Source organism: Colletotrichum tamarilloi (assembly GCF_030869305.1).
Source record: "Colletotrichum tamarilloi strain Tom-12 chromosome Unknown Scaffold_138.1, whole genome shotgun sequence".
NCBI classification, from domain to species: domain Eukaryota; kingdom Fungi; phylum Ascomycota; class Sordariomycetes; order Glomerellales; family Glomerellaceae; genus Colletotrichum; species Colletotrichum tamarilloi.
Window position 1 is genome coordinate 35,412 of NW_026849521.1, and position 18,105 is coordinate 53,516.

At 53.1% G+C, this 18,105-nt stretch overlaps 6 protein-coding genes across 6 annotated transcripts; 2 read left to right on the forward strand and 4 right to left on the reverse strand.

Annotated features, from left to right (window-relative positions):
• Positions 1-280: 280 nt before the first annotated feature.
• On the forward strand, positions 281-2,125 carry CTAM01_14880 (isoamyl alcohol oxidase; the record flags this gene model as incomplete). Its single annotated transcript, XM_060530879.1, has 3 exons — positions 281-830; positions 883-1,748; positions 1,799-2,125. The coding sequence occupies 3 exons, from the start codon at positions 281-283 to the stop codon at positions 2,123-2,125; spliced, it is 1,743 nt and encodes a 580-aa protein (XP_060374543.1).
• A 1,052-nt stretch (positions 2,126-3,177) lies between these two features.
• CTAM01_14881 (endoglucanase B) lies at positions 3,178-5,379 on the reverse strand (the record flags this gene model as incomplete). Its single annotated transcript, XM_060530880.1, has 5 exons — positions 3,178-3,333; positions 3,420-4,594; positions 4,653-4,784; positions 4,840-5,181; positions 5,232-5,379. The coding sequence occupies 5 exons, from the start codon at positions 5,377-5,379 to the stop codon at positions 3,178-3,180; spliced, it is 1,953 nt and encodes a 650-aa protein (XP_060374544.1).
• A 1,396-nt stretch (positions 5,380-6,775) lies between these two features.
• Positions 6,776-7,189, reverse strand: CTAM01_14882 (uncharacterized protein; the record flags this gene model as incomplete). The annotated part of the gene is made up of 3 exons (XM_060530881.1): positions 6,776-6,879; positions 6,948-7,059; positions 7,124-7,189. The coding sequence occupies 3 exons, from the start codon at positions 7,187-7,189 to the stop codon at positions 6,776-6,778; spliced, it is 282 nt and encodes a 93-aa protein (XP_060374545.1).
• A 1,120-nt stretch (positions 7,190-8,309) lies between these two features.
• On the reverse strand, positions 8,310-10,479 carry CTAM01_14883 (fungal specific transcription factor; the record flags this gene model as incomplete). Its single annotated transcript, XM_060530882.1, has 4 exons — positions 8,310-9,004; positions 9,073-10,160; positions 10,224-10,306; positions 10,372-10,479. 4 exons carry the CDS (start codon positions 10,477-10,479, stop codon positions 8,310-8,312), a joined length of 1,974 nt encoding a protein of 657 aa, XP_060374546.1.
• A 566-nt stretch (positions 10,480-11,045) lies between these two features.
• Positions 11,046-12,090, reverse strand: CTAM01_14884 (uncharacterized protein; the record flags this gene model as incomplete). Its single annotated transcript, XM_060530883.1, has 3 exons — positions 11,046-11,579; positions 11,650-11,885; positions 11,940-12,090. The coding sequence occupies 3 exons, from the start codon at positions 12,088-12,090 to the stop codon at positions 11,046-11,048; spliced, it is 921 nt and encodes a 306-aa protein (XP_060374547.1).
• Positions 12,091-12,607: 517 nt separating this feature from the next.
• Positions 12,608-17,349, forward strand: CTAM01_14885 (RecF/RecN/SMC N terminal domain-containing protein; the record flags this gene model as incomplete). Its single annotated transcript, XM_060530884.1, has 3 exons — positions 12,608-13,636; positions 13,685-17,050; positions 17,113-17,349. The coding sequence occupies 3 exons, from the start codon at positions 12,608-12,610 to the stop codon at positions 17,347-17,349; spliced, it is 4,632 nt and encodes a 1,543-aa protein (XP_060374548.1).
• Positions 17,350-18,105: the final 756 nt, after the last annotated feature.

Here is an 18,105-nt window from a genome sequence, read left to right on the forward strand (position 1 = left end):
TATTTTGTACATACAAGCCGAGTGTAGAGGTAGACCCCTGTTCAGCGATGCACGCTGCTAATGTGTCGAGAATCCCAATCGTTATAATTCATGGGAGACATAGCCATGGAATTCCTTGGCAAAGTTCAAAGTGTTGTAAATACTGCGTTAGATGTTTCGAGGCTTTGCCGGTAACTTCGGGATTGTCTCTACAGTTGAGTAGATAAGGAACGTTGATTTCCCGCTTTTAGCTTTCATTATCACTTATCGACATTTGAGTCTCATTTGGATTTCCCTCATCATGAAGGCAAAACTTCTTCCTTGCTTCGTTACTTACCTATCGGTACTTGTTTTTGGTGCTGTCTCCTCCACTGTAGCCCCAGTAGGATGCCGGAAGCTGAGTACAGATCACGACTGGCCTGCTCCTGAGGTTTGGGAAGCCGCCATTCCAGGCGTCATCCGGCAGAATGGTAGTGACGCCCATGGCAGGCTTCCTGATTACCGTGTGCGAGCTGAGAACGCATCTATTGTCCAGGAAGCAGTAAGATTCGCTTCGAAGCATAACATTCGCCTTTCGGTCATCACCACCGGTCACGATCAGTTAGGCCGGAGCGATGCTGGATCTGGCCTTATTATTGACTTATCCCTCATGAACAAGGTCAACGTTCTCGACTCGTTTACTCCAACTATGGATGGTGCTGCCAGTCCTGAGTACTCTATCGACGCGCCGAATGTGATCAATCCCCAGCAGCGCGTGCAAGCTGCTGTCACATTTCAGCCTGGTGTTACCGGACTGGCTCTCAACTACGCAGTGTCTCCCTCAGGACTCTTCACAGTCAGTGGTGCAGCCGGTAAGAAAGCTTCCCGTGGACAATGTTTTCTTGAGAACTAAGGCAATTGCAGCTGGGGTGGCTGTCTCCGGGGGATGGGGACAGAACGGCGGCTACGGCCCATTAACTGCGCAGTATGGTCTCGGGGTTGACCAGTGGCTTGAAGCAAAGATTGTGACTCCAGATGGGGAGCTCAGGATCGCAAACAGAGTGTGTAATCAGGACCTTTTCTGGGCCATTCGTGGAGGTGGCGGAGGGACCTTTGGTGTAGTTGTCGAAGCCACCTGGAAGGCACACGCTGATATTCCCATGACTGGGTACAATTGGTACATCAACTCGACGATCACAGGTTCGGATGTGTTCGACTCGGAGACCGGAAGTACGCCAGTCAGCGACGCCATGCAATATCTATTCGGAGAGTTGCCCAGACTACAAGAAAAGGGCATCAGCGCTTTTATTTACGTCGATGTTAGCTCCGTCAGGTGCTACGCCGTCCATCCCGGGAATGCCTCCGGAATCGCCAACGCTAATGCCGTCTGGGGACCAATCCTTTCCAAAATGCAATCATATCCCGACATGACGCCATTTCAAACTAAGCCTTACAACTTCGACAACTATAGGGATTTCTTCGATACGACATACGGACCTCTCATTCTCGAAACGGGTCCGAAACCCCAGCCAAGAAATCACGGAATATACCCATACGACAGCCGCCTCCTAGCCCCTGAGCATCTTCGAGATCCAAGCATCATAAACGCGTTGAAGGGGGGCATTGGGACTTATGGAGTACTCATGACTGCACCGGGTTCATCGCAAGGCTCTGGCGAAGACACCTCGGCGAATCCGGGGTGGAGGAGAGCGGTGGTTCACCTCGTTGATGGACCAAGCGCCAGCGGACTGCGAACCCTTGCTCCAGACATGGGTGCCTACATCAATGAGGTATGCTAAGTCCAACAACGGAGTGACTGTAACTAACTTTACTTGTGCAGGCAAGCGTCGCGGAAAAGAACTGGACCCAATCCTTTTGGGGTGCCAACTACGCTAGGCTGTCAATGATCAAGTCGAAATATGATCCGAACATGGTGTTCTGGCAAACTCCTGGGATCAATGCTCACTACATGCAGTCTATCGATGGACGAGCATGCTTAGTTCTCCCCCCACCTTTGACGCCATCTGAAGTTCCCCCTCCGAGTGATCGAGTTGTTCCTGCAGATCCTGTAGCAGACGCGCAGTTCCTCTTTGGCTCGTTGGAGTTGATTGGTGTCAACTACCCGGCTCCAGGTACCCAAGTTGGCTTGCAAACTGAGTCATCCTAATGTGACGCCGAAGATAGGCAGGCTGTTCGGCCAATGATGGGTTCCTGAAAGAGGGACATGGGGTAGGCTTCTCGCCGCCAGAGGTCACTCGCTTCGTTTCGTAAAGTTCGGTGTTTGGATAGAGGCGGATTGGAGACATTAGTTGATGATCATTAAGGATTGAGTAAGTAGGATTTTAGAGCAGCAACTCGTTCTTCTTCACGTATCGACCAAGTTCAAAGTGGTGTGGAAATCCAAAACTCGCCGTTCGCCGTCGACGTAATGCACTGATAAAAGCTTCACAGCGACTAGATGCCTATTCCATGCTACCTAAGCATCACGTTGCTTTCTAGCCGTCCCACCAGAGTGCTTCGAGGCACCCGTTGCCACATCCCTCCTCCCTAGCTGCTGGATGAACACTGTGCCGAGACTGAAAGGTCTTGGGCATCGGATCATGATATCCCATCGACGCGACTGTGTTCAGCCGCGAGGCATATCACCTCCCCCTTGGTTAAGTCATCTGTGCCCCAGAAGTTTTGGGAGGGAACGTGTTAGCTCAGCAAATGTACAACAGCAACGAGAAAGAACATTTAAAGCACGGAGGTGAAATTCTCTAGCGCACGAATATATAGACGACAATCTTACCGATCTCGCTTCGCACTGTTATGCATGTCATGGAACACTCACCTAGCTTTGTATGTCTGGAAACTGGAGAATTACGACAATGACCTGACTACATAGCCCGGGCTCTGGATTGACGAAACCTATGGCCTTGGATAACGGCAGACTACCAATGTAGTAGAGTATCGCTATATACAGAGCCACCTACAGACGGGATGAATAGTAGTGATATCATACATATCCGTATTACAACTGATCAGATACACCCTTGCCCTATGTATGTACTCTTGAGCTTGTAAATTGGTGTCAACTACCTATTTACAGAGAATGTAATAAGTTAAAGAACATCTACGAAGAAGACGGAACCACACTTGACAAGCCCGAGCTTTTCATCAATACTGATTTGCTCGAAGCTCATAGCCAAGAAAACAGCTTCGCTCCAGAACAACTACTCATGGGTTCAAAGTATAAGTTAGGTTGTTCCCAGGAACCCTCGGGTAAAACTCAAAAGTAAACGTTGTCGCCTTCCCAGCGGAAATAACGGCCTGAACCGTAGCAGAAGGTAGGATGATGTTGCCGCCGTCAAAGTTCCACTGCCCGTTGAAAGTCTATTTTCAATGTCAGTACGGGCTCTTCTATAGCCCGACCCAAAGGAACCATGGTTTTCAGAATCCGTTTGGAAAGGATGACTTACGATATGAGCCTGCTGCAACGGTCCAAGATACTGCGTCCAGTCATCAAACAAGTAAACCCCATCACTCCGCAAAGCCTTAACAGCAGCAACCGTCTTGAGTCCCTTGCACGTGACGGGGATCTTCAAGTCGGCTCCCGCAACGGCCGTGGAGCTCGTCGCACTCGCCACCGGGACATCCCACTGCACAATTTCGACCTGCGACGTCGCTCCCGCGGAGAACGTCAAGGTCAGGTTCGCCTTGCTCCCCGGTGCAGCAGTGGCACTCAAATACTTTGACAAAAAGGCGGCCTTGAAGGTTATTGAGGATGCCGATGCGGTGTAATCCGTATTCGCAGCCAACGTGGTTCCAGTGTTGGTCTTCACTGATTGCAACGTGTTGCCGTTGAACAACCAGGGGAGAGTCTGATCCGCCGGCGCAGTGCCAACCTTGTTCCAGATGTATGCGGATGATGACTGCGTCGTGGCTGATGCATCTGTAGTGCTATCCGGCAAGGAATTCTTCACCCCCTTGACGGCGGTATTCAGAATGGCGAGCGAAGTCGGGTCTCGCCAGGCATGGGCACTGCGATCAAGGTGATCCAACCCATTATCCCAAATCACAACAGCAGTATTCAACTCCGCCGCCGTCCTCACAAACTGATCCGTCCACTTCCACCTTGCAGCAGGCTCAGTATTCAGCGGACTCGCGTCAAACTCCCCAATCACCAGCGGCACATCCGAGAAATTCCCCCTCACAATCGCCATCTCGTTTCTCATGGCAGCCTTATCCGCGTCCGAGCCCCAAATCGTCTTGCCCCACGCGGAGAAGATGAAGTCGTACGGGCTGTAGACGTGGTAATGCAGCACCCATGGGTTGTTGATGCTCGCGGGCGCCTTGAACCACTGCGTCGTCTTGGTGGCGTCCATGCCGCCGCCGACGAGGTTGACGACGCGGCGCGTGTTGAAGCCGCCGCCGTCGGCGAGGGCTTTGAGGAAGAGGTCGTTGAGGGTGTTTATGCGGGCGCCGTGGTCGGCTGTTGTGGCGGGGGGTTCGTTGATGGGTTCGAAGGAGACGAGGTTGGGCTTGCAGGCGAGCTTGCGGCCGATTTGGAGCCAGAGATTGTAGAATTTGTCATTTAGGGCTTGGATGTCTGCATCTGAGGTCGCTTTTGTCACGTCGGCCCAGTTCCAGGAGTCTGTTAATGTTGTGTGAGCACATCAAGACAACAGATGGACCAGACTGGGCATTCTTACCGTGATGGACGTTTGTGAGAACGTAAAGGCCCCGGGCAGTGGCCATGTCAACTACATCCGAAACACGTTGCAACCATGCCGCGTCAACGGTGTAGTTGGGCGCTGCGCTGGTGAAGTGATCATTGTAGGTGACTGCCGTACCGTCAATATCGATGGTGACACATATTAGATATGGATATAGACTCACCCGGGATACGAACGCTCTTGAAACCGGCAGCCTTAACATCATCGAACGTCTTTTCGACAACAGGTGGGTTGTTCCAAGATCCCTCGTTAGGGATAGCATCAAGAGTGTTGCCCAGGTTCCACCCCGGGGTCATAGCCTTGACATAATCCGCCCCAGAGATGTCGCTGAAAGAACCAGAACAAGCCGTGGGCGCTGCGCTGGCAGACGAAGATCTAATAGAGCTTGTTAACTGAGATGAGCTTGTCGCGCGTGAAGTTGTAGTTGTTCCAGCAGGGGGCTTCGAAGTTGACGTAAGAAGAGTGGTTGGCGAGGAGCCAGATCCCTCGAGACACTGTGAGTACCCTGGCACTGGAATTAGATGTTGTTCATGAGGGACTCGGGCAGAGACTTACACTCGTTTGCCTTTTCACAGTGCCATCCGGCTGTACATGTCGTCGGTCCCGTCCAGCCGCTACCACCGCATTGGCCGTACGGCGTTTGTTGGGCGGAGGTTGTCTGGGCCAGTACCACTAGCACGGCGAGGCTGATGTCTGATCTCATCGCGAGAGATGAAGATATGGGGTTGTCACGCTCACAGAATCTCGAAAAAACGCACCCTCAGGATTGTCTCGAGGGAGCCTGGCAGGTTTTACATGAAATGCTGGAGCACTTGCCTCCCGTTCGCAATCAAACATACAAGAAAACCACTCATCATCACGGACCAAAATTGACTTACAAGGCCAGGCCAACTGCCAAAACACGCATCACTGCGCTTGGTGGAAAATCCCACGCGATCATGATCGTGATCTTAACGAATGCAATGAGCTGAAAGCTGCAATGGTGGCGGCGAAGAGAGCGGAAGTTGCTCCGAAACAAGAAGATGGAAGGTACGTGAGATGCAGAAAGGGCCCGTTTGCAGCATATGGGAGAAGACCATTCTCTTTTGAGGGCGGAGTGTCGCTCTCAGAGTGCCCGAAGAGGAAATATCACGACACCAAGGAGGGTTGTATCACGTAGACTACCGCTGGCCGAAAGAGGCAACTTTGCTTGCTTGCCTCCGTTCTCCGACTTACCCCTCAATCAGAGGCCAGGGCCAGGGCTACGCAGATGGCAGTCGCCGGTTGGAGTCAATTTACGCTTGTTTCGAAGCGGGCGGGTATTGAGATGCTTAATTGGTTTGACGTGTTCAACCCTTGACCGTTGTCGCCTACTTGCTTGATTCACAATATGGGGACGGAGAGATTGAAGGGGCCCCGGATCTGGAAAGCTTGTTCCCTTTCTTCGGATCATCATGCTATTCGCTACTACGTATCTCCAAAAGGCAATTATTCGCCTAGGAGGGGAGGGGATATCTGCGAGCTGCTCGGTTTCTTCCGAGTCAAGGAGTGCAGTTCGTTAACATTAGACGAATGCGCTCTGCAGCTCATGTTTTGTACATGGCTCCCGGCACGCTGATCGACCCGACTTGCCGGCCCCGCACCGAAAGCGCCGAGCCGTTGTGATCTGAGCACACAGCGGGCAGCTGTTCTCCTACCCTTTCTTCAGCCCTCATGAGCTGGCGCGATGAACACCTTATAGTCTGCCAACCTCAAGCCATCATGTTGACCCACCTCTTTGGGTAGAAACTGACGGCACCTCGCGGGCTCGGCGTGATGCTCTCCCAGTAATCCCAAAAGATGGGTGTCCCAATATCGCTGGCAATCCTAAGGCCAGTGTATCGTAATAGGTGGTTGTTGAGTAGAGTTCCGGGCCGCTTCTACGGCCCAATTAATGAAACGCATAGGCATCGCTGTATGCTTCGCTTCGGAGACTTCGTCTGGTAGCTTTTTGATAGCGTGATGCCGGCACTAATCTGGCCTGCACGCAGACGCCAAACCAGACCAGATTACAGTATGCACTTCTGTCTCGGAAGATATTTCCAACTCGCGGCAGTGTATGCTCTCTGAAATGGATTCATTCATCGCTTCGGCGGTCCCGGCGGGGGCGGATTTGTCGTTCCCCGGAACTGATTTTTCAGCTCCTCGATAAAATATTGCAAAAAGCCTCGGTCTTCAGGATTCGCTATAACTCAGCACGTCAGTTACCTCTCTTCAACCAAGTCCCAGCGTGACTCTCAAGTTCGAACGTACCAGTCGCCTGTCCTTGGCGCAGCGGCTCATGTGGCATAGGCCCATTCCACTTCTCGTCGACGTATCGGTGGATTCGACCGACGCCGCGGTGGAAGCCAGGACTTCGAAGGATCTGTAGATTGACATTCGAGGTTAGCTTGCTGCGTAGGGCGGGGAGGATGGAGGGAGTCGCATACTTGGCGGATAATCACATCCTCGAAGGCCACGAGGGCGCGGATCAGCAAGTTCAAAGGCGGAGCCATATTCAACGCGATATTCAATACGAGAGGCTCATGGATGAGGTTGCGAGAGGGACTCGCTCTTTGTGCGACAGTTGGCCGATTGATAATCCTCGTGGAGCTTTGAAGCTTTCCCGGTGGTCAGCAAAGGGTGGCGACCGGACCATCGGTAAAATAAAGTGGAGATCGTAAAAGATTAGTCATCGACATGGAAGCATCATGCATTTAGCCGCTCATTGGTCGAAGCGCGTCTGCGTATTCCTGCTAGAGTACGTGCCTTCATGGGAATATTCACAACATTTTCGCAAACCTCCCGCCGCGAGCATACTCGGGCAGCAGAATTGCGAGAAAAGGCATGAGCAGCGTCTGAAGTGTCCATGACCTAGTGGCGGACTGGTAAAGCGTAATGGATCCCGAAAGGGTTGTGAGTTCCAGGACAAGTGTACCCACAAAAATTGGTGGTCCTACATAATGCCACAGACAGTTCATTTTTGTTTCTTTCGAATCACGATCTAGTTCTCTTGCTGTCATTAATTATGACGCAAAGAAAGTTTGATTCGATGGAGCCTCACGATGCAAATCGTTTGGTGGATGTGGCTTGTACGATTTTACCACACTTAATATGCAAGGGCAGATATCGTATGGTATTGAATTCTACGGAACAACTTTGATATTCTATTTTGCCATCCGCATTGTCCTTGGTATATGAGACTGTTCCCACATTTCAAGGACTGAAGTTCTTGACGGTTGCATAGACTTCGTGTCTTGAACACATGTAAACCACATCGATGCTTCCTGGGCAACTCGAGTTTCTCCGGCGGTTTTAGTGCGCCAACCTCTTGAGGAGGATATCAGTAGCCATGCATATCCTGCAAAACCCCTAGACCTTTGGTTTGCTGTGATATAGCAACGCAGCGTTCAAGTCGGTAGAGTGAGCTTGTAACGCGGTCCACGGACGCGGGAGTTAATGGGTATAAGATGTCATTGGGCTAGGTAATCACCACAACATGCCGTGACTGATAGTCCGGCGATAGCCTGGATATCTCAGCCAAACGTTGTGCCATCAATGCATCTGAGGCGTGGGAAATCCTGGATCTTGGTGTGGTAGAAGGAATCATTCGAATCGGTACGTGGAGAGGAATCTTCAACCAGCAAATTGATCCCACTCACCCCAGTTGAGGGGCAGCCCTATATCGAGGTTAGCCTCCAAAGCGTTATCGACTGCCGATAGGTTGAAGCTCGGATCGAAGTGGCCAAAGACATCTAGATGCGGCATCGCATCGACAATCGAAAAGTCAATCGCTTCCAGCGCCGGGAGCTCGGCGGTTGACGTAGGAGCCAAGGGAGCCGACGGCGGCTCGGCCGGTGCCCCGTCAACCACCAAAGGCTCGTCGACTTTACCATTCACAGGTACATCGACAATAGCGGTAGCTGGCAAAGCCGCACCCCCTTCTTGAGCAATGGAGTTTGCGGCTCGCTCCATTTCTCGCAGGATACGCTCGCCCAGTCCCGCGACGACTCGTGCGCTCCAAAAGACGTCGCCGAATCTCTTCATCAGCTCCGAGTTGGATTTGAAGGCACTGCGGGCGCGGGCACGGAACATGGGAAGGGCGCTGTGTCGCATTTTGCGGTACTCGACGCTGAGGGCTAGGGAGAGGGCGTATGGGACAAGTGGGACTGGGCTGAGGTGATCGCGGCGGATGGCGGAGGATATTCGCTCGGCTGCGAGAGAGCGTCGTGCGTTTGCTGAGGGCGGTGGTACTGATGACGCGTATTGTGCCGGGGGGCCTGGTCTGGATAAGCGGCATGAGAGGATGATTACGGCGTGGTAGAAGACCTCTATTGTGGCTTTTGAGGGTTAGTATCACATACTGACATGGGGTGAGAGAAGAGCTTCTTGAACATACCAAGAAGCGGCGTGGGAACCTGCAACGCATTGGCTTCGAGGATCATAGGCTCGAGGACTGGTAGATCGATAAAGGGCTTTGCTTCCAGCGACTGAGCAATAACACCCGGACGATAGAGCTCAATCACCTTATCCAGCCACTGCACGACCGATAGGAAAAGTTGGAAGCAGGGCGCTTGTCTGCGGAAACAGTCGTCTAGCCCGGGACCGATGTCACCCTCGTGCAGGACGCAAGGTCTTCCGTAGGTCGCCGCGTTGATACGATCTAGTGCCCAAACAGCGCAGAAAAGGGAATCAAGAGAGTCGTTGCTGGAGTGAAAGAGGTGCAGCCCAAGGGTCTGCGAATGGTGCGCGGCCCTGGCGCCAAGTTGAGCAGGCAAATCTGCTTCATCAGAACCTGAAGGCTGGGCATACAGTGATAGCATGCACAAGGCACGTATGTGTATCGTCCGGTCCGAGATCAAGCTCGTATCCAGGATGGCCCGTATAGAGCTAGACAATGTCTGGGAGAAGTCTTGGTACGAGAGCCTCTTATTCCCCTGCGTAGCGAGGCGCAAGTGGCTCTTCATGTCAGGGTCAGTGGCAGCGGCGAGGCATACCACTTGTCGCATGACAATAGCTGCTGGGGAATCGCCATCATCCAAAGCCTCGTCTGGGATAAGGCCGAAAATAGGATGGATTTTGTCTCGGTACACCTTGTGGAGATGTTTGTAGTCCTTCTCCGGCGGGACACAGGTGAGACAATTCTGCTTCACATAAGGCAGCAAGACCTTGTCGATAATAGCCGACGGACGCGAGACAACGGAGGTGGTCGACTGTGCCGAAGCGGCGTTGAGTGACGGAAGCCAGACACCCACCTCGGCCTTCTGCGTAGGGTTAGCGGCCGGATCTGAGTCGGCGGCCTCGGCGAACATGCCCTCCGGGTTAAGATCGCCAACGAAGCGCGTCTGTGGAGTCTGCGCTGGCTCCGAATGGCCCGCCGTGGCAGATTCACGGCGAACAGGGGTCGTGGACAGCACGGCATCAGCGGTCACAGACGCCGAGTGACGATGTTTGCTTGGCGAACCAGTGCCGGCGATGACATGTTGTCTGGGAAGAAAGGGTTCAGTCAGCCAAAGGTGATCATCAAAGTTGCCTGATTAGGAAACCAACCCAGCGTTGTCCGGCGGCGAAGAACCCGCACACCCGTCATGGGCGGGCTCCAACGGCGGAGGTTCCCCGTGGATGCAGCGTTTCTATAATTGTCATGTAAGAAGAAATGCGTCTTAGTCGAGTGGAATCGTTTTTGGTTTGAGCGGACCTTCTTTCTGCGACATGATTCGCAGGCCTGCAGAACCTGCTTCCGCTTCAAGGGAAGCCCCGAAGAGTCGGAGCCGACAAATTTGACGCCTTTAGCGGGGTTGCTCATCGTCCCGACGCAATGGTGACTCCGAACGGAACAAGAGATGGAGAGGTGTTAAGCGAGCGAAGCATCATCACCGCAGATCGCCGTCACGAGGGGGGAATGAAAAGTGAGTTGTAACGCGCGAGATGAGAGACGGTGAAGGACGGGTGATTTGGTGTAAGGCGGCGGAAGCAGTTGACGCAGCTAAAGTGACTGGACTCCATGGTGTGGGCGGGCGGTGCGGGCGGCCGGGGGGTGACCTGCAAGGTGTGACTCGACGCGGAGCTTAGTCAGACGCGGGATTTCTCGGTGTAATCTCGGTGGAACCATCACACCTTGGCGTCACCGAGGTGAACAGTCACAATTCAACAAATGCATGGCAGGACGCCGACGCGGGAGTAACTCGCTTTGCCAAGTCATTAGGTTTTGAACTGTGAACTTTATGAAGACCAGTCCTTTTTTCAGTCTCACTTGATATTCCAGGTATAATTTGAGGGCATTGCCCGAACGCCATCGCTATGCTGAAATCAACCACTCGTCCCCGTCGTGGGATAGAACACCCGTCAATATCTCAGAAGTTAGAAATGTAATCACTCTGCTCGGCCTCCTAGGCCGCTCTTAACACCTTCTAGTACCACTCCCCAGCCACCTCCATGATTCTTGTCTTGCACAGCTTCACTTAGCCTACCCGTCACCAGCTTTCTCACGAGGAGTGTGTCTCGCGCTCTCTTCAGCTTCTTTCCGTCTTCACGAGAAAGGAAGTCCTCGAACCAGGCCTCCTCTGCCGCATCAAAGGGCAACCCAATAAGCTCAGTTGACCTTGCGGCTGTCTCTTCGTTCGCAGGAGCGCCAATCACGTTGGAGACAAGCTGGCGGAACAGCTGTGCCCTGACAGCATCGGCGTGGGTTCTGGAAAAGTAGAGGGCTTCGGTGACGCTAGTTCTTGACATGGCGTCGAAGAGAAGCTCGAGAGCCTCGGATGTCTTGAGAATTGGCTGGACAGTGTGGAAGTATGAGAGAGGCAGGGTGTAGTCGCCGTCGGGAGCATTGCGCACAAGCGCTGTCATGATCTCATCGGCAAAGTCGGTAGTTAGGGAAGGGTGCGCAATATACTCGAGTGCTTTCTGTTGGTAGTTCGAGTAATTAGTAAGTGAAGTGTTGCCCAGTGACAATAGTTTGGTCAGAGGCGCCTACCTCGAATTGTTGATGATCCAGAAGCCAAAGACCCTTCATGAAGATCTGATAGTTCTTGGGAACACCGGACGTGACGGCGAACTTTGACGATGCCTGGGATCTAGTCTGGCTCGTGTCAAAGTCGAGCAGGATGTAGTAGAAGATCGAGAGTCGGTGGTGCGTTGACATGGTGGCTTCGCATAGTTGCTGGTGTAGTGTGCGCAGAGCATTCTCGGTTTTGGGAGGGTATGTCTTGGCTGATTTCCAACGTCAGTCATAGAGGATCTCGAGGCGACTGGGAGGAAGCATACACTTGGTGAGACCCAAGGCTTTCAGGACCCGGTCGATGAAGAGGGCGCCATCGAGGCTCTTGCGGTAGGTGTCGATTTCCTGAACGGACTTGCGATCGTAAGGGAACTGCTCCGCCCCAAAGACGTGATCGAAGTTGGTGTAGTCGAACATCTTGAGGTGTGGTGGATCAGCGATGCCTCTGTAGGATACTGGAGACCACAAGCTTGCTGTCAGTTTAGGCGGAGTGTTTTGGTCGTCTTTTTTTGAGTTGGCGGGATGAAATGCGACGGCTTTGCGCCGGGCAAAGATCGATGAAGAGCTTCAGCCACACTTCGGAAGATACGAAGCACCAGCCACAGTCGCGACTTGACGTGTCTCCGCAGCCTTGTGGCGGGTGGGGGCGGGCGGTGTGGGCTTTTTGTTTACAATCGACCTAATCGGTGAGCGATTCAAACAAATCAAAGTGGGGGAAAGTGTGGGAGCAAACAACACAATTGCGTTTTCCCTTTTCCCTTTTCGCATCCGACATCACCAGATTCTATTACCGCAGCACCACTTTGCGCCTGCTGCGTTTTCTTTTTCATTCTTGCTTGGCTTCTTGTCACCTTGATTGAGATACCCCACGCAATTTTGCCTTTGCGTTCATTCGCTTCACACACGACTAACCTACAACCTTACCACAAGCATAATGTCGGCCCGCCCACGCCGTGCGACGCGCCGCCAGGCCATCGTCGACTCATCCGACGACGATGAGATCGCAAACACCACCGTAAAGAGAGAGGAAGAGAGCGAGGAAGAGTTCGCCCCCGAACCATCAAAAAGCCCAGTGCGCCGACCAACACGCGCCCGCAAGAGCGCTGCCCCCTCATCAACGCCTGCTCCAACAGCGCCTCGCCGCCGCGGCAGACCTAAGAAGAATGCCGACACTACCGTGGCCGAGGAGGCCACGAAGCTTGAGGAGGATGCTTCGGTTGCAGATGTAACGTCCATCGCAGAGGCGCCTTCAGCAGTGGAGGAACCATCGATGGCGGACGAGACATCCATTGCCGAAGACCCCTCGGCGCATGACATCGCTCCCTCAATAGAGCCTAGCGAAATCTTCGACCCCGACCAAACTATTAGCAAGAAAGAGCCGCCATCCTCAGCAAGAAAGCCGTCTCCCAGAAAGCCCAGGATGAGCGCTGCGCCTAGAGCTTCCACCAAGTCTGCGACACCAGCATCCATACGCAAGCCATCCGCTACTCCCGAGCCCTCCCGGGTCCATGCAGAGCCTCTCGCCGACATCACAGCTTCTTCAGTCAACGAGCAGAGACCGGTTGCAGACGAGACGCAGGCCACCTTCAAGCCTGTACGCGCGATGGACACCGTCATGGAGAAGCCGATGGACATTGTCTTGAAGTCGCGCACCCTGACCGTGCCGGTGGTCGAGGACACAACTCCCAAGCCTCGCCTGGTCATCTCCTACCTGATTCTTACCAACTTCAAGAGTTATGCTGGTCGTCAGGAAGTCGGTCCTTTCCATGGATCATTCTCCTCCGTTGTTGGCCCTAACGGTTCTGGAAAGTCCAACGTTATTGACTCCCTCTTGTTCGTCTTTGGCTTCCGTGCAAGCAAGATGCGTCAGGGCAAGCTTTCTGCCTTGATTCACAATTCAGCCCAGCACCCGAATTTGGACCATTGCGAGGTCTCTGTGCACTTCAGAGAAGTCATGGATCAGGTTAGTTGCGCCAAATGTTTCGCGCGAATAGTCGCTAACCATACGTAGCCCGGTGGTGGACATGAAGTCATTCCCGATTCCGATCTCATCATTTCCCGCAAAGCCTTCAAGAACAACTCTAGCACATACTACATCAACGGCAAAGCCTCCAACTTCACCACAGTCACCACCCTCCTTCGCGACCGCGGCATCGACCTTGACCACAAACGTTTCCTGATTCTGCAGGGTGAGGTCGAGTCCATCGCCCAGATGAAGCCGAAGGCTGCCAACGAACATGACGACGGTCTTCTCGAATACCTGGAGGACATCATCGGCACTTCAAAGTACAAGACGCCTATTGAGGAATCCGCCACCGAGGTTGAGACTCTCAATGAAATCTGCATGGAGAAGAGTGGTCGCGTTCAACACGTTGAGAAGGAGAAGAACGGCCTCGAAGACAAGAAGAACAAGGCTATTGCATACATCCGCGACGAGAACGAGCTCACAACAAAGAAGTCTGCGCTGTACCAACTCTACATTGGCGAGTGCAACGACAACGTTGCTGTTACTGAGGAAGCAATCAGTCAGATGCAGGCGCAGCTCGACGATGAGTTGGAGAAGCATCATGGCGGCGAAAAGGTCATCAAGGAGCTCCAGAAGTCATACTCTCGTGGAAGCAAGGAGTTTGAGGCGCAAGCGAAAGAAACCGAGGCTCTTGTTAAGGAGATGGCCAAGTTTGAGCAAGAGCGCGTCAAGTTTGACGAGAAGAAGAAGTTCCTCAACGACAAGCAGAAGAAGCTGGACAAGACCATCGCCAACGCCGAAAAGTCCGCTACTGAAGCAGACGAGACCATCGCCCAATGCGCGGAGGAGATTGAGACCCGCGCACAAGAAATCGCATCACTCGAAATCAGAGTGCAAGAAGAGGAGGCGGAGCTCGCGACTATTCGTGAGGGCCTCAAGGGCAAGACTCAAAAGTTCTCCGACCAGATTGCAGTCAAGCAAAAGTCATTGGAGCCCTGGAAGGAGAAGATCAACCAGAAGCAATCAGCCATCGCTGTTGCAGAGAGCGAGATGAACATCCTCGAGGAGAAGGCCAACGCTGGTGCTGTGGCCATTTCTGAAACGGAGGCAAAGATTGCTGCCATTGAGGATGCTCGCGCTGCCAAGACTGAGGAGCTCAAAGAGTGCCAGGCCGAGAAGGCCAAGCTGGAGGAAGAGAGAAAGGAGGCTGAGCACGAGTTGACACGATTCAATGCCCACGAACCCAAGATTCGCGCAAAGGTGTCTAACGCCAGACAGAAGGCGGACGAGGCTCGCTCAAGTTTGTCTAAGACGCAGACTCAGGGCAACGTTCTCACCGCTCTGATGCGCATGCGCGAGTCCGGTCGTATCGACGGGTTCCACGGAAGACTCGGCAACCTCGGCGCAATTGACCAAAAGTACGATGTGGCCATTTCCACGGCCTGCGGTGCCCTCGACAACTTTGTCACCGACACCGTCGAAGCTGGTCAGCAATGCATTGAGTACCTTCGCAAGACCAACTTGGGTCGTGGTAACTTTATGTGTTTGGACAAACTGAGAGTTCGAGACATGAATGCCATCCAAACCCCCGAAAATGCGCCTCGCCTCTTTGACCTAGTCAACCCCAAGGAGGAGAGGTTCCGCCCAGCATTCTACCACGCCCTTCAAGATACCCTTGTGGCCAACGACCTGGCTCAGGCCAACAGAATCGCTTACGGTGCCAGGAGATGGCGCGTGGTTACCTTGGCCGGCGAGCTGATTGACAAGTCTGGTACCATGTCTGGTGGTGGTACAACTGTCAAGCGAGGTCTGATGTCTTCGAAGCTTGTTGCCGAGACTTCCAAGGAACAGGTCTCGAAGCTTGAGGAAGATCGCGATGTTCTCGAGGAGAAGTTTCAAGACTTCCAGGAGCAGCAGCGCGAGCTTGAGACAAGAGTCCGCGAACTCAATGATCAGATCCCTATGCTCGACACCAAGATGCAGAAGATCACTCTTGAGATCGACAGCGCGGCTAGGAACTTGGCCGATGCCCATCGTCGCATCAAGGAGTTGAGCAAGGAGCACCAACCCTCCGCCTCGGATAATAACCGCATTGCGGCTCTTCGCAAGGAAATTGCTAAGCTCAACAAGGAGGTTGAGAAGCTCCACGACGAGACATCTGGAGTTGAGGAAGAGATCAAGGCTTTGCAAGACAAGATCATGCAGGTTGGTGGTGAGAAGCTTCGCCTGCAAAAAGCCAACGTCGACTCTTTGAAAGAGGAGATTGTCTCTCAAAACGAGGAGACATCCAACGCCGAAGTTCGCAAGGTCAAGGCCGAGAAGCAAAAGACGAAGCTCGAGAGAGACCACGCCAAGGCCACCAAGGACATTGAGGTGGCTATTCGCGACCTTGAGAAGCTCGAGCATGAGATAGAAAACCAAGGCGAGAAGGCCGAGTCTCTTCGAGGCCAAGTCGACGAGGCCGAGGAGGGTTTGGCAGCTAAGAAACAAGAGCTGACATCCGTCAAGGCCGAGCTCGATGAGAAGACCGCCGAGTTGAATGCTACTCGGGCCAGCGAGATCGAGATGCGCAACAAGCTTGAGGAGAACCAAAAGGTCCTGACTGAGAACCAAAAGAGACTCATGTACTGGAACGACAAGCTGTCTAAGCTGGTGCTTCAGAACGTGGACGACCTGACCGGAACCTCTAACCCTGCACCCAAGGTCGCCCCTGCCCCGACAGCTGCTGAAGGAGATGATGACGCAGAAGCGGATGGTGACAAGACAGTGACCCAGGACGCTGTCACTGGCGAGGACTCCCAGCCATCCGCCGAAGCCGAGGATGAGGACGATGAGGAAGAGTCTGACGAGTCTCAGCTGCCATCTCAACCAAGCAGTCAAGCACTCGAGCTGCCCGTTTACACTCCTGATGAGCTTGCGGACATGAGCAAGGAGAAACTGAAGGGCGAAATCGCCGCTCTCGAGGAGAAGACACAAAACGTCAACGTCGATCTCGGTGTTCTCGCCGAGTACCGTCGCCGTGTCGAGGAGCACGCCGCCCGCTCATCCGACCTTCAGACCGCCGTCGACCAACGCGACGCAGCCAAGAAGCGCTGTGACGAACTCCGTCGCCTGCGTCTGGAGGGCTTCATGGAAGGCTTCAGCACCATCTCTCTCCGCCTCAAGGAGATGTACCAAATGATTACAATGGGTGGTAACGCCGAGCTTGAGTTGGTCGACTCCCTGGACCCCTTCAGCGAAGGTATCCTCTTCAGTGTCATGCCCCCGAAGAAGTCGTGGAAGAACATCAGCAACTTGTCTGGTGGTGAGAAGACACTGAGCAGTTTGGCGCTTGTCTTTGCTCTGCACCACTACAAGCCAACGCCACTGTACGTCATGGACGAGATTGACGCTGCCTTGGACTTCAGAAACGTAAGTTCTTACCCTCGCCATTAGTTGTTGCGATTCATCCTTGCTAACATGGTCACTTTCAGGTCTCAATCGTTGCCAACTACATCAAAGAGCGCACGAAGAACGCCCAGTTCATTGTCATTTCGCTCCGAAACAACATGTTCGAGCTGGCTGCCCGTCTCGTTGGTGTCTACAAGGTGAATCATATGACGAAGAGCGTGACGATCGAGAACCAGGACTACATCGTGCGGACACGGGTGCAGGGCCATGGCCAAGGCCAGATTCAGCAAGCCACGCAACAGACGACGATGGCGCGATGATGGAATATGGGAAGTGAGAGAAGGGGAGAGTCTTACGAATCATGGGTTCATTGCTATTTTGCGCGCGTTTTGAGTTCATCATGCCTGTTAATATTGTCGGCCCCTTGGGGTGGCCATGGGTCGGTTCTTTGTGTGTCATCGGTATAATGACTGTACGAGGGGAGGCGCATCATGGATGTAATGATTGAAAAGAAAATTGGAGGCTTTTCTGGCTTTGTTCTACACATCTTGTCTGACTTGAGTGAGTTCTCATCTTTCGCCTCGGCGCGTGATTGCTGTGAGTGAACCCCTCTACCTTTAGTTTGTGTCGCCTTTCGCTTCTTGGTTTGGTCTTGTTGAACCTCAAGTGCGTGATCTTGTCCCCCTCATTTACTCTTCTCTGTCTCATTCTGGGAGATAACACAAGGTTTTGGTCGAATTTCCGCTTGATATAGAGATGTGAGTCAGCAATATTCGCTTGGCGAACGGCACTCATGCCGAGAGTGTTTCTTGAACTCTCACGAGATGAAATCGCGGCCTTGACTGTGAGAGTGGCTGAAACGATAGTAGTCTCTAGCAGCCTGATCCAAGGAGCGATTGAATCGACCCTCGTGGACACGAATCAAAATCTATCGAAGACAAAAACTTGATAAAGTACGGTGATTGAACACGAGCCGTAGTGCAGCTCGGCGATGTCAGTTTGGTACCTGCATGATCTTGACGGCGTACCGCGTCGGTCTCGGACGCGCATGCAGCTGAACAGCACGAGGTCACCAT